Source organism: Squalius cephalus (genome assembly GCF_949319135.1).
Source record: "Squalius cephalus genome assembly, chromosome: 18".
Classification (NCBI taxonomy): domain Eukaryota; kingdom Metazoa; phylum Chordata; class Actinopteri; order Cypriniformes; family Leuciscidae; genus Squalius; species Squalius cephalus.
This window is the reverse complement of record NC_137139.1, coordinates 31,945,303-31,968,136: the sequence shown is the minus strand read 5'-3', so window position 1 is coordinate 31,968,136 and position 22,834 is coordinate 31,945,303. Positions and strand designations below refer to the sequence as shown.

The 22,834-nt window shown below is 36.1% G+C and overlaps 2 protein-coding genes across 2 annotated transcripts in view; both read left to right on the top strand.

Moving 5' to 3' along the window:
* Positions 1 to 994: 994 nt before the first annotated feature.
* On the top strand, positions 995 to 5,904 carry LOC307145804 (CD48 antigen-like). The gene is made up of 5 exons (XM_079849371.1): positions 995 to 1,140; positions 3,396 to 3,716; positions 4,667 to 4,726; positions 4,911 to 5,171; positions 5,300 to 5,904. The coding sequence occupies exons 1-5, from the start codon at positions 1,092 to 1,094 to the stop codon at positions 5,434 to 5,436; spliced, it is 828 nt and encodes a 275-aa protein (XP_079705497.1). The 5' UTR covers positions 995 to 1,091; the 3' UTR covers positions 5,437 to 5,904.
* A 397-nt stretch (positions 5,905 to 6,301) lies between these two features.
* The window catches only part of itchb (itchy E3 ubiquitin protein ligase b), a 33,158-nt gene continuing 16,625 nt past the window's right edge, over positions 6,302 to 22,834 (top strand). The window contains exons 1-10 of the mRNA XM_079850015.1: positions 6,302 to 6,452; positions 13,214 to 13,304; positions 14,962 to 15,103; positions 15,497 to 15,621; positions 16,581 to 16,715; positions 16,804 to 16,849; positions 17,622 to 17,797; positions 19,118 to 19,313; positions 19,892 to 19,987; positions 20,894 to 21,068. Coding sequence (XP_079706141.1) covers positions 13,235 to 13,304; positions 14,962 to 15,103; positions 15,497 to 15,621; positions 16,581 to 16,715; positions 16,804 to 16,849; positions 17,622 to 17,797; positions 19,118 to 19,313; positions 19,892 to 19,987; positions 20,894 to 21,068 — 1,161 coding nt within the window. The 5' untranslated portion in view covers positions 6,302 to 6,452; positions 13,214 to 13,234. The remainder of the gene's footprint in view (positions 6,453 to 13,213; positions 13,305 to 14,961; positions 15,104 to 15,496; positions 15,622 to 16,580; positions 16,716 to 16,803; positions 16,850 to 17,621; positions 17,798 to 19,117; positions 19,314 to 19,891; positions 19,988 to 20,893; positions 21,069 to 22,834) is intronic.

Sequence of the window (22,834 nt, the reverse complement as noted above, 5' to 3'; positions counted from 1 at the left end):
ATTTACTTGAGTACTGTACTTAAGTACACTTTTTGAGTATGTACTTTACTTGAGTATTATTATTTTTTCTGGAAACTTTTTACTCTAACTTCACTACATTTGAAAGACAAATATCGTACTTTTTACTCCACTACATTTCTCTCAAGTTCCTTGAGTAGAAAGTAGTAACGGACAGACATTGGATTTTGGTTGGAAATTAAAGTCGGGTTGACGACAGAACCTCACGTTGGATTTTGACATCAACCTGATTTCCATTTTCAATGTTGGGTTTGGTCTTCTAAATGTGAATTTTGTCATTGTTTTGGAGCACACTAGCTTACACAACAGTAAGGCGAACATATTCACACTAAATCCAAACAACTTTAAATAGGGCAATATTTGAGGAAACAGCCATTTGGGTGTCCGAAACCGTTGTGGACGTTATTGAGTGAATCTCACATTCAATCCCACTACTGGAACTGTGTTATAGAAATACATGTGATATTGATATGAGGGTAGCAGGCATAGATTCAGAGGCATAAGGTACTGTAAGTATTAAATACAATAATAACAATGCATTGAAAATTACTTTTTACTTTAGGTACTTCAAACTTTTAAAAACGTGTACTTCTGTACTTTTACTTAAGTAAAAATCGGTCTTTACTACTTTTACATTTGACCAGTAGTATCTGTATTTTCACTCAAGAAAGACAGTTGGGTACTTTGTCCACCTCCGGTTGGTAGTCACACCAGAAACCTAATTAAATGCATTCAAAAAAGTGAAAATGTCATCCGATGTCCCCTTTAATTCATAAGTTCTATAGAAAAAGTGCAGTTTTCTAAAATATTAGTTCCAATATATTAGTTATAAACGACAAAAAGGGAAAATTAATGTGTCTAATATGAGGGAACCCTGTAGAGACTCTGTGTTTTACTTTTAGGTGACTTCTGTAAATAGCAAATGTCATGATTTCAAATAAATAAGTTGGTGAAAGTGATTTCATGTTCACTTCCTGATGAAACTGAGAAGATGTCACATGATCATACACTGCTCGAGTGAGCTCCAGATGCAGCATCAAGAGAAGACACTAACTTGCAATCGATCCTGGTAAATGTTCATCAGGATGTGGATTTTCATTGTGTTTTTCATCAGTGTCAAAGGTAAGATTTCTAAAACCTCATTGTTTTTTTTCTTTCATTAGATTAGTTCTTTGTGCTCTCTGGTTGCTCTCTTGCTGAGACACATTCAGTAGTTGGTAGACTTTGCACTTATTTTTTTTACCTTTTTGAACTTTTCTATTCTTGAAATTTGGTATTACTGCTAATATTTTTTGGATCCTTTATGACCTTTATGTTTTTTCTTTCACTTTTGGGCATGTGAAATATCCACAACAAAAAAGTTTCATAGTAAACATGTTTAATAAAACTTGCTGTTCACATCAAAGTGAACAATCACTGTCGAACAGTTTCATAGATCTCGAAAAGCTCCCTTAATCATGAAAGTTAGTGTGCGTTACAATCAGTCCCAGTACAATCAGTACCTTTGATGCACAAACTGTAAAGGAAATATTATAAGGGTATGTTTAGAGTAGGCTTCTCTTTTTCAAATAATTGTATTTTTCAATTGTAGTTTGAATAAATGGCGGAAGTTTGAAGTCTTTGTGGAAAAATCAGTAGGTCGACCTCCTCCATGAAAATGAACGTGGAAAAAAAATAGTTTGCGTCACATTAACGTAAGGTCCATGATCTGAGTAATGGCAGCAAAATGAACATTTCCTTTGTGGTTCAGACGAAATCTCACCTACACTGAAAACAATCAAGGAAGTGGAATCATCTTCAAGACAGAAGTAGACCAAACAATCACTAAAACACTGCAAACTGTTAACCTTTAAATGGCACATATATTGTGCATGTACATCTTTTCAATCTCTGTGTGTGTGTGAGTGAGTGTGTGTTTGGAAATTGCATCGAGGGTTTGGTCATGTACTTTAAAGGTGCTTTTAAGTATATTTTATCCTGCTTTTACAGTTTTGCCCCCTATAAAGTCATGTGGTGATAATATAGTTTTTCTTGGCGGATACGGTCTTAGAAATTTGACTTGTATTGGTAAGGGTACATGTCAAAATCTATTATATTTATTATATATATCTATTATAGTTTATGACAGCTAGTGATGTACCTCATTTGTAAGTCACTTTGGATAAAAGTGTAATTGTTTAAATGTAATGTATTAATATATCAAAGCTGAGAATGCAATCTTGAGTGAGGGGAACTTGTTAAATAAGATTATCATGTATAAACGACAACTTGAGAAAAGGTGAGAATTTGTGGTTTTCACACACTGATACAAATAAAATGAAAGTATTAAAGGACAAATAAACAGATGTATCCTCCATACATAAACAGTTTCAGATACTCACTGTAAAAAAAATCACGATGTTTTTATTTAATAAATCCTGTCAGCTGTGGTTGCCAGATTAATTCTGAAAATAATACAGTAAAAATGTAAACATATTTTCAGACAGCCCATACATTTTACAGTATAAAACTGTAATTTACAGACAAGAAATTTGTAATCTAAACCGGCAAAACCAACAACGCACACTGCTACTAAAATCTATTACCTTTAACATACTGACAACCTAATTATGGTAAAAGAGGAAGCCTCATGAAGAATCATGTAGAAGTAGCATTTCCACAAGCTGAATTACAGTAGTACTGTAGAAGGTGCACAGAGTCATTAACGCAAACACAAAACACCATCATGGAAACACACAACACTAAAATAATGAATAACATTCATTAAACAACAGAAGATGTAACTTCTAAAAGCATAACGTCTAGAAACTGTACATTTAACAGTATGAACACGTATATTTTCCACTGTATATACGGGAACTTCCTGTTAACCTATTAACAGGGTTTTTTTTTTTTTCATAGTGTTTTTACAATATTTTACAGTTAAAATTACACACATTTTTTAAAATTACTTGCCATTTCAACTGGGAATATCTGTATCTGCAGCAGAAATGTGTCAGAAGTGATGTAGGGCTGTAGCCCCTATTAGAATTATTAGTTTTATTATTATTATTCCTCCCCAATGGGAGTCTATGGCAGCCCTATCAACGGAACATGGGAAAATGATGAAATTTGGCACACTTGTAGTGATGGTCATGAATAGTAATCTGACCAATTTTGGAGTCTATTGCGCCACCACCAGTTCAAAAATTAACTTTTCTAAAGGTTTGAACCCTTTGTTCCAGACAATTTTATTTTAGATAACCCGATTCTTCATGCTAATTATTTAGCAATTATAATTGTATTTGTCTTGCTTTCTGAAGAATAAGAAACAAATGATTACAAACCCAATCCAACAGCATATAACCCATATTTAATGCATTTTCATATTGTTTCAGGTCTCGTGAATGGTGAGGTGGATGAGGTAAAGACAGAGATCGAGGGAGACGTTCTGACTCTACATCCAAAAGCTCGACCGAAGAAAGACACTGAGACAGTGTGGTTTTTTAACAGAGGCCATTTTACCACTCGTATAGCACAGATGAATAAGGGAACAGTTACATATTTTGAACAGGGACTTTCTGGCAGATTGCATCTAGATAAAGACAATGGATCACTGACCATTTGGAATATCAGTGCCAGTGATTCTGGTTTTTATAGAGTATCTCTCACTATGAAGTTATATATCTCTGAGACGAAGTACAAAGTTAATGTGTATGGTAAGTTGCAGCTGCTGCTGCACATTAATTATACATTACATTATTATCATTTGTCGTATAGATAAAAGAAGTCACTTGGGTTAGTTCACCTAAAAATGAACATATCATTAATTACTCACCCTCATGTCGTTCCAAACCCGTCAGACTTTCGTTCATCTTCGCAACACAAATGAAGATGTTTTTGATGAAATCTGAGAACTTTCTGTCCCTCCATTGACAGGTATGCAACTACCACCTTGATGCTCAAAGTTTATAAAGAGATTGTAAAACTAATCCATATGAATTGAGCGGTTTAGTCCAAATTATACGAAGAGACTCAATCACTTTATATATGATGAACATATGTATTCACATAAACATTCTTCAACTCACACATCAGTTATGACAAACAGAATCTCAAGCATGTTCGCTTGACGTGCAAGAACCAATGTTACGCAGCATGTTTGATCTTCCTCAAGAACCAATGAGGTTCATTCTCTTGTTACACAGAACATTTCAGCTTCAGCAAGAACCAATGAGGTTCATTCTCGTGTTACGCAACACGTTTGAGCTTCAGCAAGAACCAATGAGGTTCATTCTCATGTTACGCAACACGTTTGAGCTGTCAAGTAGGTTCGGTTGAGCTTCTGTTTATGTTCACTGATCAATGTTTATAAGTGAATAAAAGCCTAAATTAAATCTGTTCATCATTTAAAGCGATTGTGTCTCTTCAGAAATTTTGGACTAACCGCTCAATTGATATGGATTAGTTTTACGATCTCTTTACAAACTTTTTGAAGCGTCAAAGTGGTAGTTGCATAGCTGTCAATGGAGGGACAAAAATGGAACGACATGAGGGTGAGTATAATGACAGGATTTTCATTTTTGGCTGAACTTTAATGAACCAATCTCATATGGTTTCTGCAAAATGGGTTTATTAAAAGATGCACATGTTTCCTCTTGTCCTAAAGAACATGTCTCTGCACCTGCTATTGAGTGCAGCTCAATGGTTATTGTCGACCAATCTTCAGGTGAGTCTTTTAAATCAGTTCATTCAGATGCCATCTTAGTTGTCTTTTAGGTCCCTCTCCTGACCTCTTTGCTCATCATTGCTGGGCGAAAGGGGGAGGGATTTGTTTAGATGTCATTAAAGACAGAATAAAGACCTCCTGAACTTTAACATTGAAATGTAACCTATACAAATCAATCTACCAGGTACTTTAAAGCAGCCTCGAGCATCAGAGGAAATATGCTCTGCGCTCTGCTCTGTGAGAAATGATCAAGACGTGTCCATCTCATGGTATAAAGGGAGTGAAATGATGAACCAGACCAGCAATTCTGATCTCAGCATCATCCTCAGTTTACCATTAGAGCTTAATTGTAATGATTCAGAGATCTACAGCTGCATGACTGCAAATCCAGTGAGCAACAAGAGTGTCCGTCTTCACATGAAAGAGATCTGCCAACGACATGAAGGTGTGGAAACTCATTTACCACAAAACTCTCTTCCTGCCACAGTGACCTCTTTGCAGTTTCTGTTTTTCCACAAACAAAGACATATGTTGAGACAAAAGATGTTTATGAATAAGTCTCTTCTCTTTCAGATTGTCTGGATCATTGTTGCGGCACTAAGGCTATTCGACTGGTTCTGTCTGGTCTGGTGGGAATCGCCACTGTTGTATTTCTGGTTGATTATTTGAGGATCTGCTCAGTTCAGAGAAGAGCTGCTGCTTCTGTGTAATGATACTTTCATAAGAATTTGGTGGGTGTGAATTAGACATAGACTGTAAATAGGTGTGAACTCAAAGAGTTGAGGTGTAAAAAGCACCTTATTTTTTCCTCAGTTGATACTTTGGATGGTATCTGCTAAAATGATATGTAGTGTGACCAGTAGGCTATGCTTTGCAAGTAGGTTACATGCACACAAACCTTTATGTATACTACTACTAACCTAATATATTTGTGTATTTAATTAATATATTAATTTGTATGTTTGACTGTTATAATCATTAATAATGTATTCAAGTTTTGGTTAAAACTTTAATAGCCTACGGCTACTTTTGTCCAGTGTTTCAGAATAAAAGCGCTATTTAAAACAGAATTAGCAGATCCCTGCTTTTTAATCAAGAACAATTGATCTACACGAAAAAAAATATATGTATTTTACCATCGTCAATGTGTTTCATTAATTAAAAGTCGATTAAAGTTTCCTCAGTTTCATTATTCATATAAAAGATAGTCCATAACGCTGCTTTAACAATAAATCGAAGCCCACGCGACATCTGTTACTTTTCTCAACAGTAATCCGTATGAACCAATCGCTGTGGTTTATGATTACTAGACGAGGCACTTTTAAAAACGTATTACATATAGAAATACGTAGCGAATTTTCATATTTTTGACATATTTAAATCTGTACAATGAGTAGATTTGAAAGATTATACTCGCTCCCATACAAACATCCTCATTGAACACAAAACCAAGCTGATATTTGAACGAGGCTCAATTGAGAATCGGTTCTCCGGTCCATCGAGCGCCGCCTGGTGAAATAACGATGTAACGGAATAACCGGACTTTTGATCGATGGGAAGGGCGGGTTTCAGGACAGCGTCTTTAATGACGTGTTGGCGTGAAGATGGCGGAAGTTCATTCCTGATCTGAGCCGCCGGAGTCGCTTGATACGGATTCTGGAATAAACTATTTTAGGACGGATCGGTTCGGCTTCACGTCTCACATCTGACCCAGAGACAGATTCGGGTAAGAAACGGTCATCTAATCGAGGCTGTGTCGTAGTTTACCGTCTGTGGATGTGCTTATCTGTGTACATTGCGTTACAGTGACACTGAGTCGTGTTGACAGGTTAACTAATCACTTTGACTATTCCAATCTCATATAAATAGCTCGTGTTAGACAATGAGAGTCAGAGGGAATCAACAACGTGCCTGGATATGTATCTGTGGGTTTATAGTTTATAGTCATGATCGGGTCATGTATGATAAACACATGTGGCATGTTTAATACCCTCATGTCAGATGTTCGGCTTCGAGTTTGTTGTTGGTTTTGGTTTCAGCTGATTTGATGATTTAAATATTTCCCAACTAAACAGGTTTGACCTGAAACTGCTCACCTGTCCTCCATTATTATTAGCAGCAAAATACCGCGGTATGTCCCTAGTTACTACCGTTTTTTATTTGTCATTAGCCAGCACTGTCATCCAAAACAGAATGGTAATACTATGGTACTTTGATATATGCCATGGCATGGTATTAATATGACCATGGTATATAACTTACATCAAAGTGCTTCCTAGATCAGGAGTTTTCAATCTTTTATATGTCACTGACCCCAAAATTGGATCATCCTAAAATCCAAAAGGCAGGTACATATTTTCTGTGTATAAAAACAATAACACAGTGAAAAATGCACATGCACATTATCAATGTATAATATATATATATTTATTATATTACATTATTTCATTTTTTTTAACTTGTATGTAAGTTAGATGTGTTTTTTTATTCAAATAAAATGTTTTATTTCTATTACTAAGCCTATTTAAATAAAAAATGTATTTATTTTAATCAATTTGGTTAGTTACTTTTTCACTTTAAATACTTTTTATTTATTAATTTTTTATTTGCTACTTTTTATTTATTTTTCACATTTATTTCTTCACCGCTTTTTCTATTTATTTTAATCAGGTTTAATGTTTATTTATTAATTTAAGTTAGATGTATATTACTAATTTATTTTATTTTTCATCAAATTATTTTAATAAAATGTATTTATTTATTTATTTATTTATTTACTTGAACTTAAATTTACACTGCCTTTGTTATTTTTTATTTATTCTAATCTAATGTATTCAATAATGTTATTTAAATAATTAAATAATAATTAGTTAATGCATTATAACTAACAATTAGCAATAGTCTCACAGCATTTATTAACATTTGTTAATGTTTTTGTATGTTAATGAATTTTAATGTTCATTTATGTTAACAGATAAAACTGTTAATCATACAAATGTGGTAGTAAAATGTTGAGATTAACATTAACTAAGATTAATAAATGCTGTAGAAGTATTGTTCATTGTTAACTAACACAGTTTCTTTTTCTTTATTTATTAATATAGCACAAACACAACACCAATGTGCTTTTCAGAGTAAAAGTTTAGTTAACTGATGTCAACAATTGGATCTTTATTGTAAAGTGTTACCGGAAAATTAGGCTTTATTACCTGATTAATACATCAAACAATCAATAGATTATTGTTTACCAAAGTAATCACTAGTTGCAAACCCAGATTTGATTATAAAATGCAGTCACAGTCATGTGGTAAATTAAGGTGCGGTGATATCAGCATCTGACAGTGTGTTTTTGGCTTAAAAACTGCATTGCTATGCGGTTGCTAGGGTGTTCTGCATGGTTGCTAGGTGGCAGATCTCTGATACACGATATCTCTCGGGTTCTTCTGTGTGCTTTTTTTTTGTCCTCCCCCTCCTCCTCCTGACAGGTAGCCCCGCCCCCAAACTCACGCTATTGGTCGAGTCAGAAGTTGACATGTGGAGTCACTCAAAGCGTCACAGAGTGTTTGACTCTTCAGGTAGTCAAACCTACAAATGATTAACATCTAGTGACTGAACATTACAGACAGTGTTGGTGTTGAGAAGACGACACGCTTCACCTTTAAGAGGAAATATCAGCTTTGGTTTTCCAGTGCAGATTCTCTCTATAAAGGACTATAAAGGATCATGTGTCAGTCGTAATCTCTAACCTGGAGATTTACAAACGTGTGTGTTTCCTCTGGGTTCGGCCCGTCTGCTGTTATTGAGGCTCGACACACGATCAGTGATGAATAATTAACCCAGAGATCAGCTGGAGTGAAAGTTTATTCAGATCTTGTGTGAGACACACGTGAGCGTCTCGGTTTGATCTCGGATGAAGCTCTGTGATGTAACCGGAGGAGAAGCGGCGCCTGTAATCTGGGATCTCTTTACAACACAGAAAGAAAACTATCAACACTTTCATTGCTAGTGTATGAAAGCGCAATCTAATGTTTTCCACTTCTCCAAAGATATTGCAGTGATTGTGGATTTTGTTTCATCTTTGTGGAATATGGTGAGCTTGATTTGTTTCAGTTCCTTTGTCATGTTTGGATATCATATATTTTCCTTGGAAAAAATTACATAATTTTTTTTTTTTTTTTTTTTTTTTTTACCGTCATCCAATCTGACCTAGTTTACTTTTTTTTTTTTTTTTACTCAATTTTTACTGTTTTACTTCTTGCATTAAACATTTGATTCTATCTGGTGATAATAATGATGGTTCCTCTAAATAATTAAGCCTTTTTAAATAATTTATGAATAAGTCTACTGAAAATTGTCAAAAGTCTGACATATCTTTATTTTTTTTATATAATAAATGTTAGTCTGTTTTTTTAAAAAAAGAAAAATTAATACTTTTATTCATCAATGATGCATTAAATTGACCGTCACCGTAACGATATTTATAACTTAAATGCTGTTCTTTTGAACTTGCTATTATTAAAGAATCATGAAAACAAATGTTTCCACTAAAATATGATCAGCACAACTATTTTTATCATTGATAATAATCATAAATGTTTCTTGAGCAACAAATCATCATATTAGAGTGATTTCTGAAGGATCATGTGACACTGAAGACTGGAGTAATGATGCTGGAAATTCAGCTTTGATCACAGGAATAAATTACATTTTTAAATATATTCACATAGAAAACAGCTGTTTTACATTGCAATAATATTTCACAATTTTTACTGTATTTAAAAAAAAAAAAAGCAGCCTTGGTGAGCGGAAGAGAGTTTATCATCACATCATCTTCCAAAAAAATGAAGAGATGTTAAAGTGTCTTTGAAGTTATATTTTAGTTTGCATGACGATACAGTTTGCTTTCTCATGTCACCAGCTTTATATATGCAACTTTGCTGCATAACGAATGCATAAAAGTGACAAATTAATGCAAATAGATGGTAACAATCATGACATTAAACATTTGGGTCGGACTTGCATAACATTTTTTCATTGTTTTAACCGCTTTAGGAACTAATGTTAGCGTCCTCTCAGCCTCGACTGCAAACATACTGCTGTTCTCCACTAATGCAGCATCTAGTCAACAAATTAATTAATTGCTGTATAATGATATGAAAACACATACGGTAGTGTACTGTATAACATACTGTCTGTTTTAAATCCGTAACTGAAATGCAGCGCAGCCTCACATCAAAACAGACTCCATAAGGCCTCAGTGATGGGTTTATTTGGCCTCTAGAGGGCGCTCTTGTACTGTATAATGATAGGAAAACATGTACGGTAATGTACTGTATAACATACTGTGTGTTTTAAATCCGCATCTGAAGTGCAGCGCAGCCTCACGTGTCAAAACAAACTCCACGAGGAGTCAGTGATGGTTTTATTTGGCCTCTAGAGGGCGCTCTCGTACTGTATAATCACAGCAGACACTTCTCAGCCGCTCCAGCAACGAACGCAACCGGAAAAACCATTGGTGTGGACTTTTGCCCATAGTCGATTGTTCCAGCAATCGGTTATCGGTGTCGATTAATTGTAGCCTGGCAAGCCAGACCTACATCAAGATGTTAGGTCTGGCAACTCACCATTGGCACGGCTCAATCCGAGGGGCGGGATAAACGGTTGTCTCTTAAAATCCCTCTGCACGCAATAGGATAGCGCTACAACCAATCAGAGCAACGAAGAAGGCTAGTTGGTATATTAAACTTTTGCCGTATCCAGTCGGCAAAACTCCGAACACATCTTCCTTTTTTAAAAATGACTTAGTGCCGTTCTTTGCTCTTTTCTCAAAGAAAAACTTAACTCCAAGTCCTCCATAGTCGCGGTCAAAGCCGATTTGAAAGACCGCTGTTCGACAGCAGCCATTCTTTGTTTTCAAGTAGCAGGGCACCGTCGTCATTATGTTAAGCCCGCCCCGCCTACTCTATACACGATGTGATTGGGCTGACCTGAGTTTGTTTTTTCCAGCTCGAAAGTCAACAGAGAGTTGCTAGACCACACTGGCTGCAAAATCAATTTTGCTGCCGCTAGGGTGCGTCTAGATTTCTAGGCTAGATGAATCGGCAAAAGCAATCAATCGGTTGACCTATAGTTTTTTGTGAGATTCAAGGCTAGGGCTGGTCCGAATACCATTTTTTGAGCTTCGAAGCTTCGGTAGTAATGAACATCGAATATTCGAAGCTTCGGAGAGAGGGTGCTGAACATATTCTTCTCTCTAATAAAGGCAGGAATCTCTATGTGTCTGTCTGTCCGTTTGCATTATTATTATTTCGAGAACCGTTCATCCAGTCGACTTCACAAGGGAGTGCAGTGTCGCATTTGGTGCAATATAGATGGACACGCGAGACGCGACACATTCAGAATTTAAAGGGTACATAACATGCACAGTTTCACCTAATCTCATGTTAATCTTGAGTACCTATAGAGTAGTAGTGCATCCTTAATATCTCAAAAAAGTGTTTAGTTTTATTAAATTTATAAAAGAAAAATACAGCTTTCCGATTCTCTCCGGAAAAAGCCGAGGTCCTGGAGGCGGAGCTATAGAGTCAAGCGGTAGTTCTTGATTTCCAGCAAAAGACAGAAATCTGATCCAGTTGTACTTACATGAATGTTACTTTTATCACTGGGACCGCTCCACGTTTTAATAGCAAACGATTTGCAAATCCAGCGTCGACCTGAGCCTTGTTAATAAAACATTCGTCACTGAAACGACCAGAACACACAACCGCACTTCCTACACTCCGTTGCTGCCCCGGAAAAACAAACTGCATCCACTGTTCCTGTAACACTGGGTTCTTTGGAAAACTGAACACGTTAAGCTTTCCCTCACATCCAAATACACACTTTTTTGGAGACATTCTTGAACAAATCCTATGCAGCGCTGCCGATGATTTCCTGTTGAAGCGCGTTGATGTGCGCGGTCTCGCTCTCCTCTAGTCGACGTGTGCGCGGGCGAGCTTTTCCGAGAGAAATGCTCATATAAGGAGTTCCACTCTGATCTACGTCATTAGATCCACGATCTAAAAAAACCCAGCCGAAACTTGTACCAACCCGGAAGTAAGATTATCAGCATAGAAATTCTCCGTTATTCGTCCAAAATATTTTTTTTAAACTTTGCCCATGTTTAGCATGAGAATCCATCTCTTTAACAGTGTAAACAACTCTGAATACATGAAACACCATTGTACCCCCCCTTTAAACTTTTAGTAAAACTACAGAACAGCGCGAGCGGGAAGCGGCGCACCTCACGCGGGCAGGGCTTATATTCTCCGAGAACGGACACTGCACTAGTGATATAAAACGCACACACAGGTCTGTTAACTTAAGCAATACTTTTAAGGTAGTCTAATATTTTTCTGACTAACAAATTACTGATACAGTAAAGGGTAGATTTAAATAAAAAAAAAACGAAATTTAAATAAAGAAAAACGAAATTTAAATAAAGAAAGAACGAAATTTAAATAAAGAAAAACGAAATTTAAATAAAGAAAAACGAAATTAAGTTAAATTAAAAACGAGATTAATTTAGATTGATAATAACGGGTAAAAAGGCTAATACATTTTGTTTCTATTATTCTATTTTCCACAATGTCAAAGCAACGCAGCTTAACCCAAAACACAAGCTCAGGCATGCACTTCGGTCCATACAAACTCCGCTGTTCTGCGCTCTAGCCAGAGAACACTCCAGTTGCTGGAACACTGGCGTCGGTTATATTTCTAGCATGCACGCGTGTCTCACGCAGGCAGCGTGCAAACTCCAACCTGTTCATGGAGCCGAAATAAAAACGGACACGCCACGCAGCCAGTGAGTCGCCGGCCTTATTAAAGCACGAATGAGAACCGTTTCGCGGGGGATCCCAGGTGTGCAAAAAAAAAAAAAAAAAACCAATATTCGAATGTCAAATTTTCAAATCGAATACCAACCCACCGAGCGATTATTCAAATATTCGGGTCCAGCCCTATTCAAGGCTTCAGATCTATGAAAGACACTTAAGGCCCATTCACAACAAGGACGATAACGATAAAGATATAGTTCTAAAAACCATTCTCAATATTAAAGAATAGCAGAGTTCACACCACAGCGTAACCATAACGGCACAGAGAAACAATATGGTTGGAATCACTTTCAGAACGATTTTATCAGCTGATGGACGATAAAAACACTGACAGCCAATCAGAATCCATCCTGCTGTAACGAGCTCGAGACAAGCACATGCTTAGAATAAACAGAACGATATCGTCCGCTGCGTGGACGCTGATATAGTAATCTTTATAGTTATCGGTCTTGGCCTTTACACAGTAAATTGCAGAACCGTATATTGCTTTGTCTGATGCTTTATATCCAACCAAGCAGATTTATCACATAAAGATTTAGAAATGTGTGTGTTCCTGGTCCAGAATAAGCTTCAGTGCATTATTAATAATATCTGTGTGTTGTGTATCTCACAGGTGTCAGCGTAGCTCTATGTCATGGCCTGCAGTGTCGCTAAAGCAGGTCCTACTAATGGCTTCCCGATGAAAGCACAGCTGCAGATCATGGGTATGTTTGCATGTGTTTCCACATGTCATTATCTGACACTTCCTCATCAGCTGACCGACCCAACGCTGGACTTCAGTCACAACCCTTTAATATATGTCTATATTTTTCACTTATACAATACTGCACAGGTCCCAGTCTCTACTAACTCGAATAAATAAAGTTTATTTTTGCTTGAGTTCATTGTTGATCTCCAAACTAAGGACACTATCTTCAGGAAATGTGCATGATATTTGTGCATGACTGTTAATAATAAGTTAAGCAATACTAAAAATGTTAATACTTATTTTCTGGATAGAAAGTTCTTCAACTTCCTGATGGTTTTAATACGTTAACTTATTCTTTCTGTGTTTTTGCTGAATTGCATAAAACTCTAAACTACTGAACAATATTACTGGGATGATTTTTGCCAGACTGTGACCGATCAAGAAAACATGTAAAGTAACTGCCAAGTAAAAACATATTATTTTGGAAATGTTGTTTAATTTTTTAATGCCAAATATGTTTGTTTCAGTTAGCACAAAAAATGTCTTGACCTCTTGCTCATATAGTGATCATAATATCTCATGCTTTCTGAACCCGTAATTTTACAATTTGTCTTTTAAATTATATTACTAGTATTACTATTATTAGTTTTTTATTGGATATATTTATTTAATTTATTTTATTTTATTTTATTATAACACAATAAAAAATAAGATTTAAAAAAAGTTTTATTAAAATTAAAAGTTCTATAATTTTTTTAAAAGGTTGTAAACTTTTTTATTTACATGCATGTTTTATTAAACATTTTGTGCTTAAAAACATTTATGATAAAAGGGTCTGATAATAAGTGATTTATCACATTTTCTCTGAAGTCACTTTATAATATGCAAATTTGTGCATATTTTTTGCACATTGTTTTTAATAGGTACCGACCTGTAATTTTATATTAAGCATTTAAAATATATTGCTGGTAATTATCAGGAGGATTTTTTTTAATTATCAATTTATGAGACTTAAAAAAACATTTTTTTTTTTTTTTTAAAGTTTTATTCTAAAATAAAAAAAAAAAAATTTAAAATAAAAAGTAAAAAAAGGGCGATAAACATGTTTATTTACACGGTTTTGTTTTATTAAAAAATACTATTACAGATTTTAAAGAGAAGTTTTATTATATTTCCCCCCACATTTTCTCTGGACTCTACGTCACTTTTGTAATAATATGCATATTTTTTTGCACATTATTTTGAATGTGTACATACCTGTAATTTTACATTTAGCCTTTAAAAATATTACTGGTGATTATCAGAGGACTTTTTCTAATTAGCAATTCATGAGACTTTATTTAAAACATTGTTAAAAAAAAATTGAAATAAAAAAGTTTTGCTATAAACCTGTTTATTTACACACATGTTTTATTAAAAATATTATTTAAAAATGTAAAATATATAAAACAATTTTTTTTTAATAATATGCAGTTTGTGCATCATTTATGGACATTATTTTTAAACCATTTGTTCCAAAACAATGTATTTTCACGATTTTATCCTATTCCCCTTTAGTTCTTCCTCAATAACAGCAGCTTTTCTAATGTTTAGGGTCACCTGTGTTTGCAGACATTTGCAGAAATCCGTCATAAATCATGCCGTGTTGTTTTGAACATGTGTTCTGTTTGCAGTGATCTCTGCCAAACTCAAGGACAACAAGAAGAACTGGTTCGGGCCGAATCCGTACGTGGAGGTGTGTGTGGACGGCCAGTCCAAGAAGACGGAGAAATGCACCAACACAAACTCGCCCAAGTGGAAGCAGTCGCTCACTGTGTGAGTGTGCTTTACTCTCAGTACCAGCACTAACAAGTGTGTGTGTGTGTGTGTGTGTGTGTGTGTGTGTGTGTGTGTGTGTGTGTGTGTGTGTGTGTGTGTGTGTGTGTGTGTGTGTGTGTGTGTGTGTGTGTGTGTGTGTAGCAAACACAGGCTTCACCAGCACATTGTTATGTGCCTCAATTCTCTATTAAATGCGTTTATCCTCCTGACGTGAAGTGATTGTTAAGAGTGACGTCAGTACTGACTGCATTATCAGTGGTGTTTGTCAAGTCAAGCGGTTGTGTGATCACAACTCTGGCACTAAGTATCAAAGTTGAGTGTGTTTTCCTCCTCTCTTGTGTTTCTGTAGTTTTCCAGGTTTGTAATTTCTGTGTTGTGTGTATCCACCAGGATCGTCACTCCGTTCAGCAAGCTGATCTTCCGTGTGTGGAGTCACCAGACGCTGAAGTCGGACGTTCTGCTGGGCGTGGCCACACTCGACGTCAGCGAGACGCTCAAGTCACATGACATGAAGAGTGAGTTTCTGTGCTCCGCCCACATTAACCACATTAAACAGTGTTATTATCCATCAGCAGCGTGTGTAGCCTGAGGTCGAGTACTAGATTCCCCTCTTGTTTTATTTTTAAGGAAATGGAAATCATTTTTGTTGTCAGAAAACTGTTTTCATGTTCATGTTTATCAGCTTCGACAGGAATTATAATATTGGACTGACAAGATTAGTATGTGATTTTATCACACTATGAAATTAAATGAATCATGTTAACGTGTTGTGTACATTTTAAACAAACTTAAAAAGATAATAATACAGATATAGGTATAATTTCCATTATTTAATACATGTATTATATATATATATATAGTGTCATATCGATTAATCACATTAACATAAAAGCTTGTACATAATGTGTGTGTGTGTGTATATATATATATATATATACATGTATGTATTTCTATGTTAAGTTAATGTGTAGTCTGTTAATTTGTAATGTTAAAAAATAACAATTATAAATGTATATTTATATATTATGTATATTTATTTATTATTTATTTTTAAAGTGCAACAATTATATAATGTAGATTTAATTAATCGTATAATATTGTATAAAATTGTTAAATTATATTTATATAATTTAATATAAATGTAATATAAATATAATGTTTATTAAAATAACTAAAATATTAATAATTTTTAGTCATTTAGTAATTTAAATTTAAAATGTAAATTAATTTTTTAATGCAAGTAATACATTAAAAAAAATTAAATATAAACAAAAAATAATCATTCTAATAAATCACCATTATAAAATCTAAATTTGTATATCATTGTATAATCTAAATGTTTATATTATGTATCATTTGCATGATATACATACTATATATATTTGAATAAATCATACAATAATGTTGTTAGATATAAAAATATATATATTTTTTAATGTAAGTTTTTTTTATTGATTTGTGTTGTTTCGTCCAGTCTGCGAGGTTGTGCAGACGCTGCAGTTGTGCGCAGAACAAGATCAGGCCGATATCATTGGCGATCTGTCCGTGTGTTTGGACGGTCTGCAAGTGGATCCCGATCTTTTCCAGTCGGCCGAGGCCAACAACCAGAGTCAGTCCCTCTATTCCTTTCAGTAACAATGCTAATTTAATATTTCACACTGAAAAGATCACGAATGGCTAATGTTATTTTTTTCCAGGTACTTTAAATGGCGAGTTGGAGCTTAACGAAGACTCAAGCAGAAGGTATCTTCATTTCATTCAATAATTAACTATACATAGTGTTTCCTTTGTTGTTATTGTGCTGATGGCAGTGTGATTGTACCAAAAGTGATCAAAGGAACCTGTGATTGGTTGAGGAATGTCCCGTCTGTAATCATATTGCGTACATTCATTTAATATTCAACAATAATATTGATCTGCTGCATTGACACCATTATATGAGAACTGAACTGAGCTGGACGATGACATCACCTTTTTCTCCAGAGCGGATAGATATATAAATTAACTAAATTAATAACTTTTTTACAACAAAAATGAACCATCACTGAACTTACTTAAGCTGGGCTATGACGCTATTTTCTTCTAGAAACAAACTTTGTTGGATTATTTTCCTGTTATCTCTGTAAAGCTGCTTTAAAACAATCTGTATTGTAAAAAGCTCTATATAGACCTTATGCGCGCAGCATCTTTACAGTATTGTCATTGAACTTCTGTTTTTGCGGTCGCTCTGTGTATCTCTATGGCATCGCTGTCCAGGAGTAATTAGCTGGTGAAGTAGACTTACTTAATGTAAAGTTAACGAAAGTTATCATGAGGACTGTAATGTTTAAAGCAGATGTCTTAACAAATGTCAGTCGACCGGGAAGATTTTAAAACGAGCCGTTCATTCATAAATGCGTAAGATCGCTGTGAAAATACAGACCGGAAAAGGGGCGGGGCTACATAAGGTCTATAAGTAAATCTGACTTGACTTGGTTTTGAATTCACAAACGTGTGTGTGTGTCTCTGTGTGCAGTAGCAGAGATCCGTCCCCAACGGTCTCGGACGGTCAGGATCGACCGTCTGCTCCTAACGGTCGTGTGAATGGATTGGACTCTCCGTCAGGGTCAGGAAGAGGGTCACGAGCCCCGAGACCGCCACGACCCTCGCGACCTCCCCCGCCGACCCCACGCAGACCCACGTCTTCCCCAGGTGAGGCCGTCTGCACATACTCTCTGGCTGAATCCCAAATCGCCACCTATACCCACAAATAGGGCGTTATTTGAGGGGACAGCCATTTGTAGTGGTGTCCGAAACTATAGACCATCTCATGTACTCTTCCACTCTTATGAACTCTTACCATCTGGAAGAAAGTCCAGAACTTTCCGTTATAAACAGAACAGGTTCAAAAACTCTTTTGTACCGGTATCAGTTAGACTGTTGAACATTAGTGAAGTCTATTTATTTTAATGTGTATGGTGGTGTGTATGAATATTTTGTGTAATTTTTTAATGTATCAGGTTTTGGTGAAATGCTGGCTATAGAGTCCAATACAAATTCCCCTATCAGGGACAATAAAATATATTTCATTTCATTTCATTTCATTTCATAGTGGACGTTATTGAGTGCACACATTCAATCCCACATTGCACTGCAATAACGAGTGTACAACCGATGTAACGTTACGCCCAACGGCTCTCCGAATTCGCTCACTCCTTTAAGTGAACAGTATTAGTGGACTAACGTAGGGAATAGTGAATGAGGGTTTAGGGGGCGATTTCGGTGTTTATTTTGGTGTTTAATGCTCTCCTTTTGTATGTTAAGATATATTGAAATTTGGCCAATAAAAGGAGAAAAGTAGGAAGTCACAAAGTCTCATGTAAAACAAATATTTTCTTCATTTTGTGACTGAATTACACTGAAAACAAATAAAGAGTGCTCTTTTTATAATCAGAAGCTGTTGGTCAGTTCAGTATGACTATAGAAGAACAATGGTACATTCAGTAAGAGTAGAATATTTAAATTTTCCCTATAAAAAATTGACTACGCATTACTATTTTTAATAAACATTTACATTTACCTGCATCTCATTCAAGCTCAGTGCTTTACTGTCAAATTTCCAACAAACAAACATGTAATATTATTAGTAACTGCACTTATTAATGCAAAACAATAGTCATTTTACGATTAAATGAAATTTATGATTAAAAATACTCCCAGCGCTACCAAATCAGGTGCTGGCGCCACCATCTGTAAAACTTACTGGCACCGGTGTTTCTGGAGCCCTGACTGAAAAATAAAAAAGTCAGAAAAGTCCAAAATATCATCCAGACTGATTTATTGGTGTGTTGTTTTTTTTGGCCAGTTTTAACTGATTAATGAATCTTTTTAATGAATCATATTTTGAGTGTGTGTTATTGAAAAATCAACCCTAACCCTAACTATTGTAAAATGTTTTTTATTTGTATTGCCTCATTATGTTTGGAAGATTGCATTTATTAAAACAGTGGTGAAATCCCGTCCTCTTTGCAGCTTCCTCTACTGGTTCAATTCCTGACGGCAGCGATTCGTCTCGTTCAGACACCCCAGTTCGTAATCCCTCTGGGGGAGGAGCCTCAGAGTCTAGCCCCGCCCCCACAGTGGATCAGCCTGGTAGGACGGCTCTCAGTGTAGTTCCCGCTCCCAGCAGGATTCCCAGCATGGTCAACACCGGACCTTTGCCACCCGGGTATGACATTCATATAACCCAGAAACACTCTGAGAGCATCTGTTTCAGCCATAACTGCACACACTTGGTTAATAAACAGAAGTGTTATTGGTTTACATCACCTTACGTCAAGTCACCTTTATTTCTATAGTGATTTTTACAGTGATAACTATAGCAGCTTTACAGAGATAACAGGAAAATAATACAACAAAGTTTGTTTCTAGAAGAAAATAACATCATAGTCCAGCTTAAGTAAGTTCAGTGATGGTTCATTTTTGTTGTAAAAAAGTTATTAATTTAGTTCTTTTTTATATATATATATATAATATATATATATATAATCCACTCTGGAGAAAACCGTCACTTCCTAAATAACTTAATTTTGATCAATATTTCAGGAAACAAGACATAATATCTTAAGCCATTTTGCATATCAAGTAAATGTATCTTATTTGCATTTAATGTTATAGCTGTAATGTTTTAGAAATGTATAATTGAAAACATTCAGACGAAAATACAGAGGAAGAAATTCTTTTTTTGCTGTGTCATTCCATATTATTCGTCCACTAACTGTAGTGTGTGTGTGTGTGTGTTTGCAGTTGGGAGCAGCGTGTCGATCAGAACGGGCGTCTGTATTTTGTCGACCATGTGGAAAAGAGGACGACTTGGGAAAGACCGGAGCCTCTGCCCACAGGGTAGGAAACTGCATTATGAGACACGCCCTTAAAAGAATGCAGTATGCATACTTGACGCATATTTAAACTGAAACACACTGTCAGAGTTTGGCTATTTCAGGAGGAGTTGCTTAATAGTTCAGGATCTGGACAGTTAAGTGTTTGGACTCAAGATCTCATGTATTTAGCATATTTTCTGATAATTATATTTGAATATATACATGAAAAAAACTGCCAAATGCTACCTAGGAGAATCTTAAAAAGCCAAGGTCAAATTTCACAACAAAAGAAATTATATTAAAAGAACTTATATTTTAGGATCACCTTTTTCCACGGTGATTTAGGGATGTGTAAAACTACATATTTGCCTAAAAGACAAGTCGACTAAACAAACTTAGCCTGTAATTAAGCTGGTTTCACCTGACCCGCATTTCACATAAAACACGTTCTTGGCTTGACGAGCAATGAGTATATTATATTTAAAGTTGTTTAAAAGATTAATGCATAAACATTTTGGGCCTAAAATGAGCTTCTCAACTCAACTTTTATTTATAAAGCACTTTCAAAACCATTAGAATGGACCAAAGTGCTGTCCATAAATAGTAAATAACTCTAAAATACATAGAAACATAAAATAACATCAAAACATGACACCAAGAAAATCATACAACCAATCACTCACAGTTCTCAGACCTAATCAAACGCCAAAAGCTTGATAAAATAAGTCTTTAAGTCCTTTTTAAAAACATCCATGCTTGACGAGGATTTAAAGATAATAGCAACACATACTGAAGTGAACCGCAACAGAAAAGGCTCGATCTCCACTAGGCCTCAAGCGAGACCGTGGGACGGATCGGAGCATGTTCTGAGAGGAGCGTAGATGATGTTGAAACTAGTATGGGATTAACATGTCCTTCTCTCTTGTAGCTGGGAGCGGCGCGTGGACCAGATGGGACGGGTGTATTTTGTGGACCACATTACCAGAACCACCACGTGGCAGCGGCCCACGATGGAGACGGTGCGAAACTACGAGCAGTGGCAGCACCAGCGCAGTCAGCTACAGGGAGCCATGCAGCAGTTCAACCAAAGGTTCATCGTCGGGGTGAGGAACTTAAACACACAGATAGATCTGATAAATGAGAAGACTCAGGGGGTCTAAAACACTTACACACCTGGTGATAAGATGCGTTTTGGTCGATCGGATCACAAGTTGACTAGAGAGAGACACATTTCTGTTCACACCTGGTGTTTTAATTAGTCTCTTTCGTCCACTTTCATCCACTTCTGTCCTGATTTCTTCGAGGGGAGGGTCTATGGGCGGGTAAATATATGGGCTTTCACAGATCTTTTGATCTAATGGACGAAATAAGCTCACACAATTTACATTTGAAAGGACATGACAGATGACAGAAAAATATAAGAGCAGCGGCTTTAATTTCTGCTCTGATAGACGCAAGACCAGCCGAACACTGTGAGTGTGTGTTAGAAATCAGGAATGGAGAGAGAACATTGTGCTTGATACGTTTTTCATCTTCAAACCAAACTTGGGTCTCCAGCCGACAAAGTTTAAATCCCGTCTGTCTAGTGCGCTTCCCGTAATGTTTAGGCATTAGGTTAGTAGACGTCTTTTTATGGCTGTTCAAATGCATTCGACCACATGATCTTCTACACTATGAAAGCAAAGGTTTGTTTCTAGTGGAATTTATTGATTGATAAAATTAAATTAAGTATCCCCAACTGAGCAAGCCAAAGGCAACAGTGGCAAGGAACCGAAAAAACTCCATCAGGTGACCTAATGGAGAAAAAAAAAAAACCTTGTGAGAACCCAGGCTCAGTCGGGGGCCAGTTCTCCTCTGGCGTTTATGAACTAGAGGTCGGATTTAACTGTAAGATTAAAAATATTATATGAATGCCTGGCTGAAGAGATGCGTCTTTAATCTAGTTTTAAACTGGGAGAGCGAGTCTGAGCAACGAACAGTATCAGGAAGGCTATTCCAGAGTTTTGGAGCTAAATGTGAAAATGCTCTCCCTCCTTTGGTGGATCTGGTTATCCTAGGTATGACCAAAAGCCTTGAATTTAGTGATCTTAAAGAGCGCGATGGATTATAGGGCGATAGAAGATCCGTTAAATAGACTGGAGCTAAGCCGTTTAGGGCTTTATAAGTCAGTAGCAATACCTTGTAAATAATACGGGACTTTATAGGTAACCAATGTAGTGATGATAAAATCTGTGTTATATGATCATATTTTCTTGATCTAGTAAGAACTCTAGCGGCGGCATTTTGGACTAACTGTATCTTGTTTATTGAGGATGCAGGACAACCAGCTAATAAAGCATTACAGTAATCTAGTCTCGAGGTCATGAACGCATGAACTAACTTTTCTGCATCAGAAAATGATAGCATGTTATGTAGCTTAGCAATGTTTCTAAGGTGGAAAAAGGCTGTTTTTGTAACATATGAAATATAAGAACTGCAGTAACTCAGCCACGAAGCGGTAGACGATGTAAAGGCACAGTGAACTGGTCACCGAGTGCTGAAGCTCTTGGTGTGTAAAAGTCGCCAGCGCTCTGCTGATTCCAGAGCTGAAGAGTTTCAAACTCCCACTCGCATTAATATCAGCACATTAAACTGTGCGGCGGGAGCTTCACGGAGTGGGTTTACATGGCTGCATTGTGCCAAGTGTAAAGTTTGGTGGAGGGGGGATTATGGTGTGGGGTTGTTTTTAAGGGGTTGGGCTTTGCCCATAACTTCCAGTGAAGGGAAATCTTACAGCAACACCAAAGATTCTTTTGTACCTTAAAATAATCGTTCCAAAATCGTTTCAGTGGTTCATCAACTCGTAACAGGGTGAACGGCACTTCTGCAT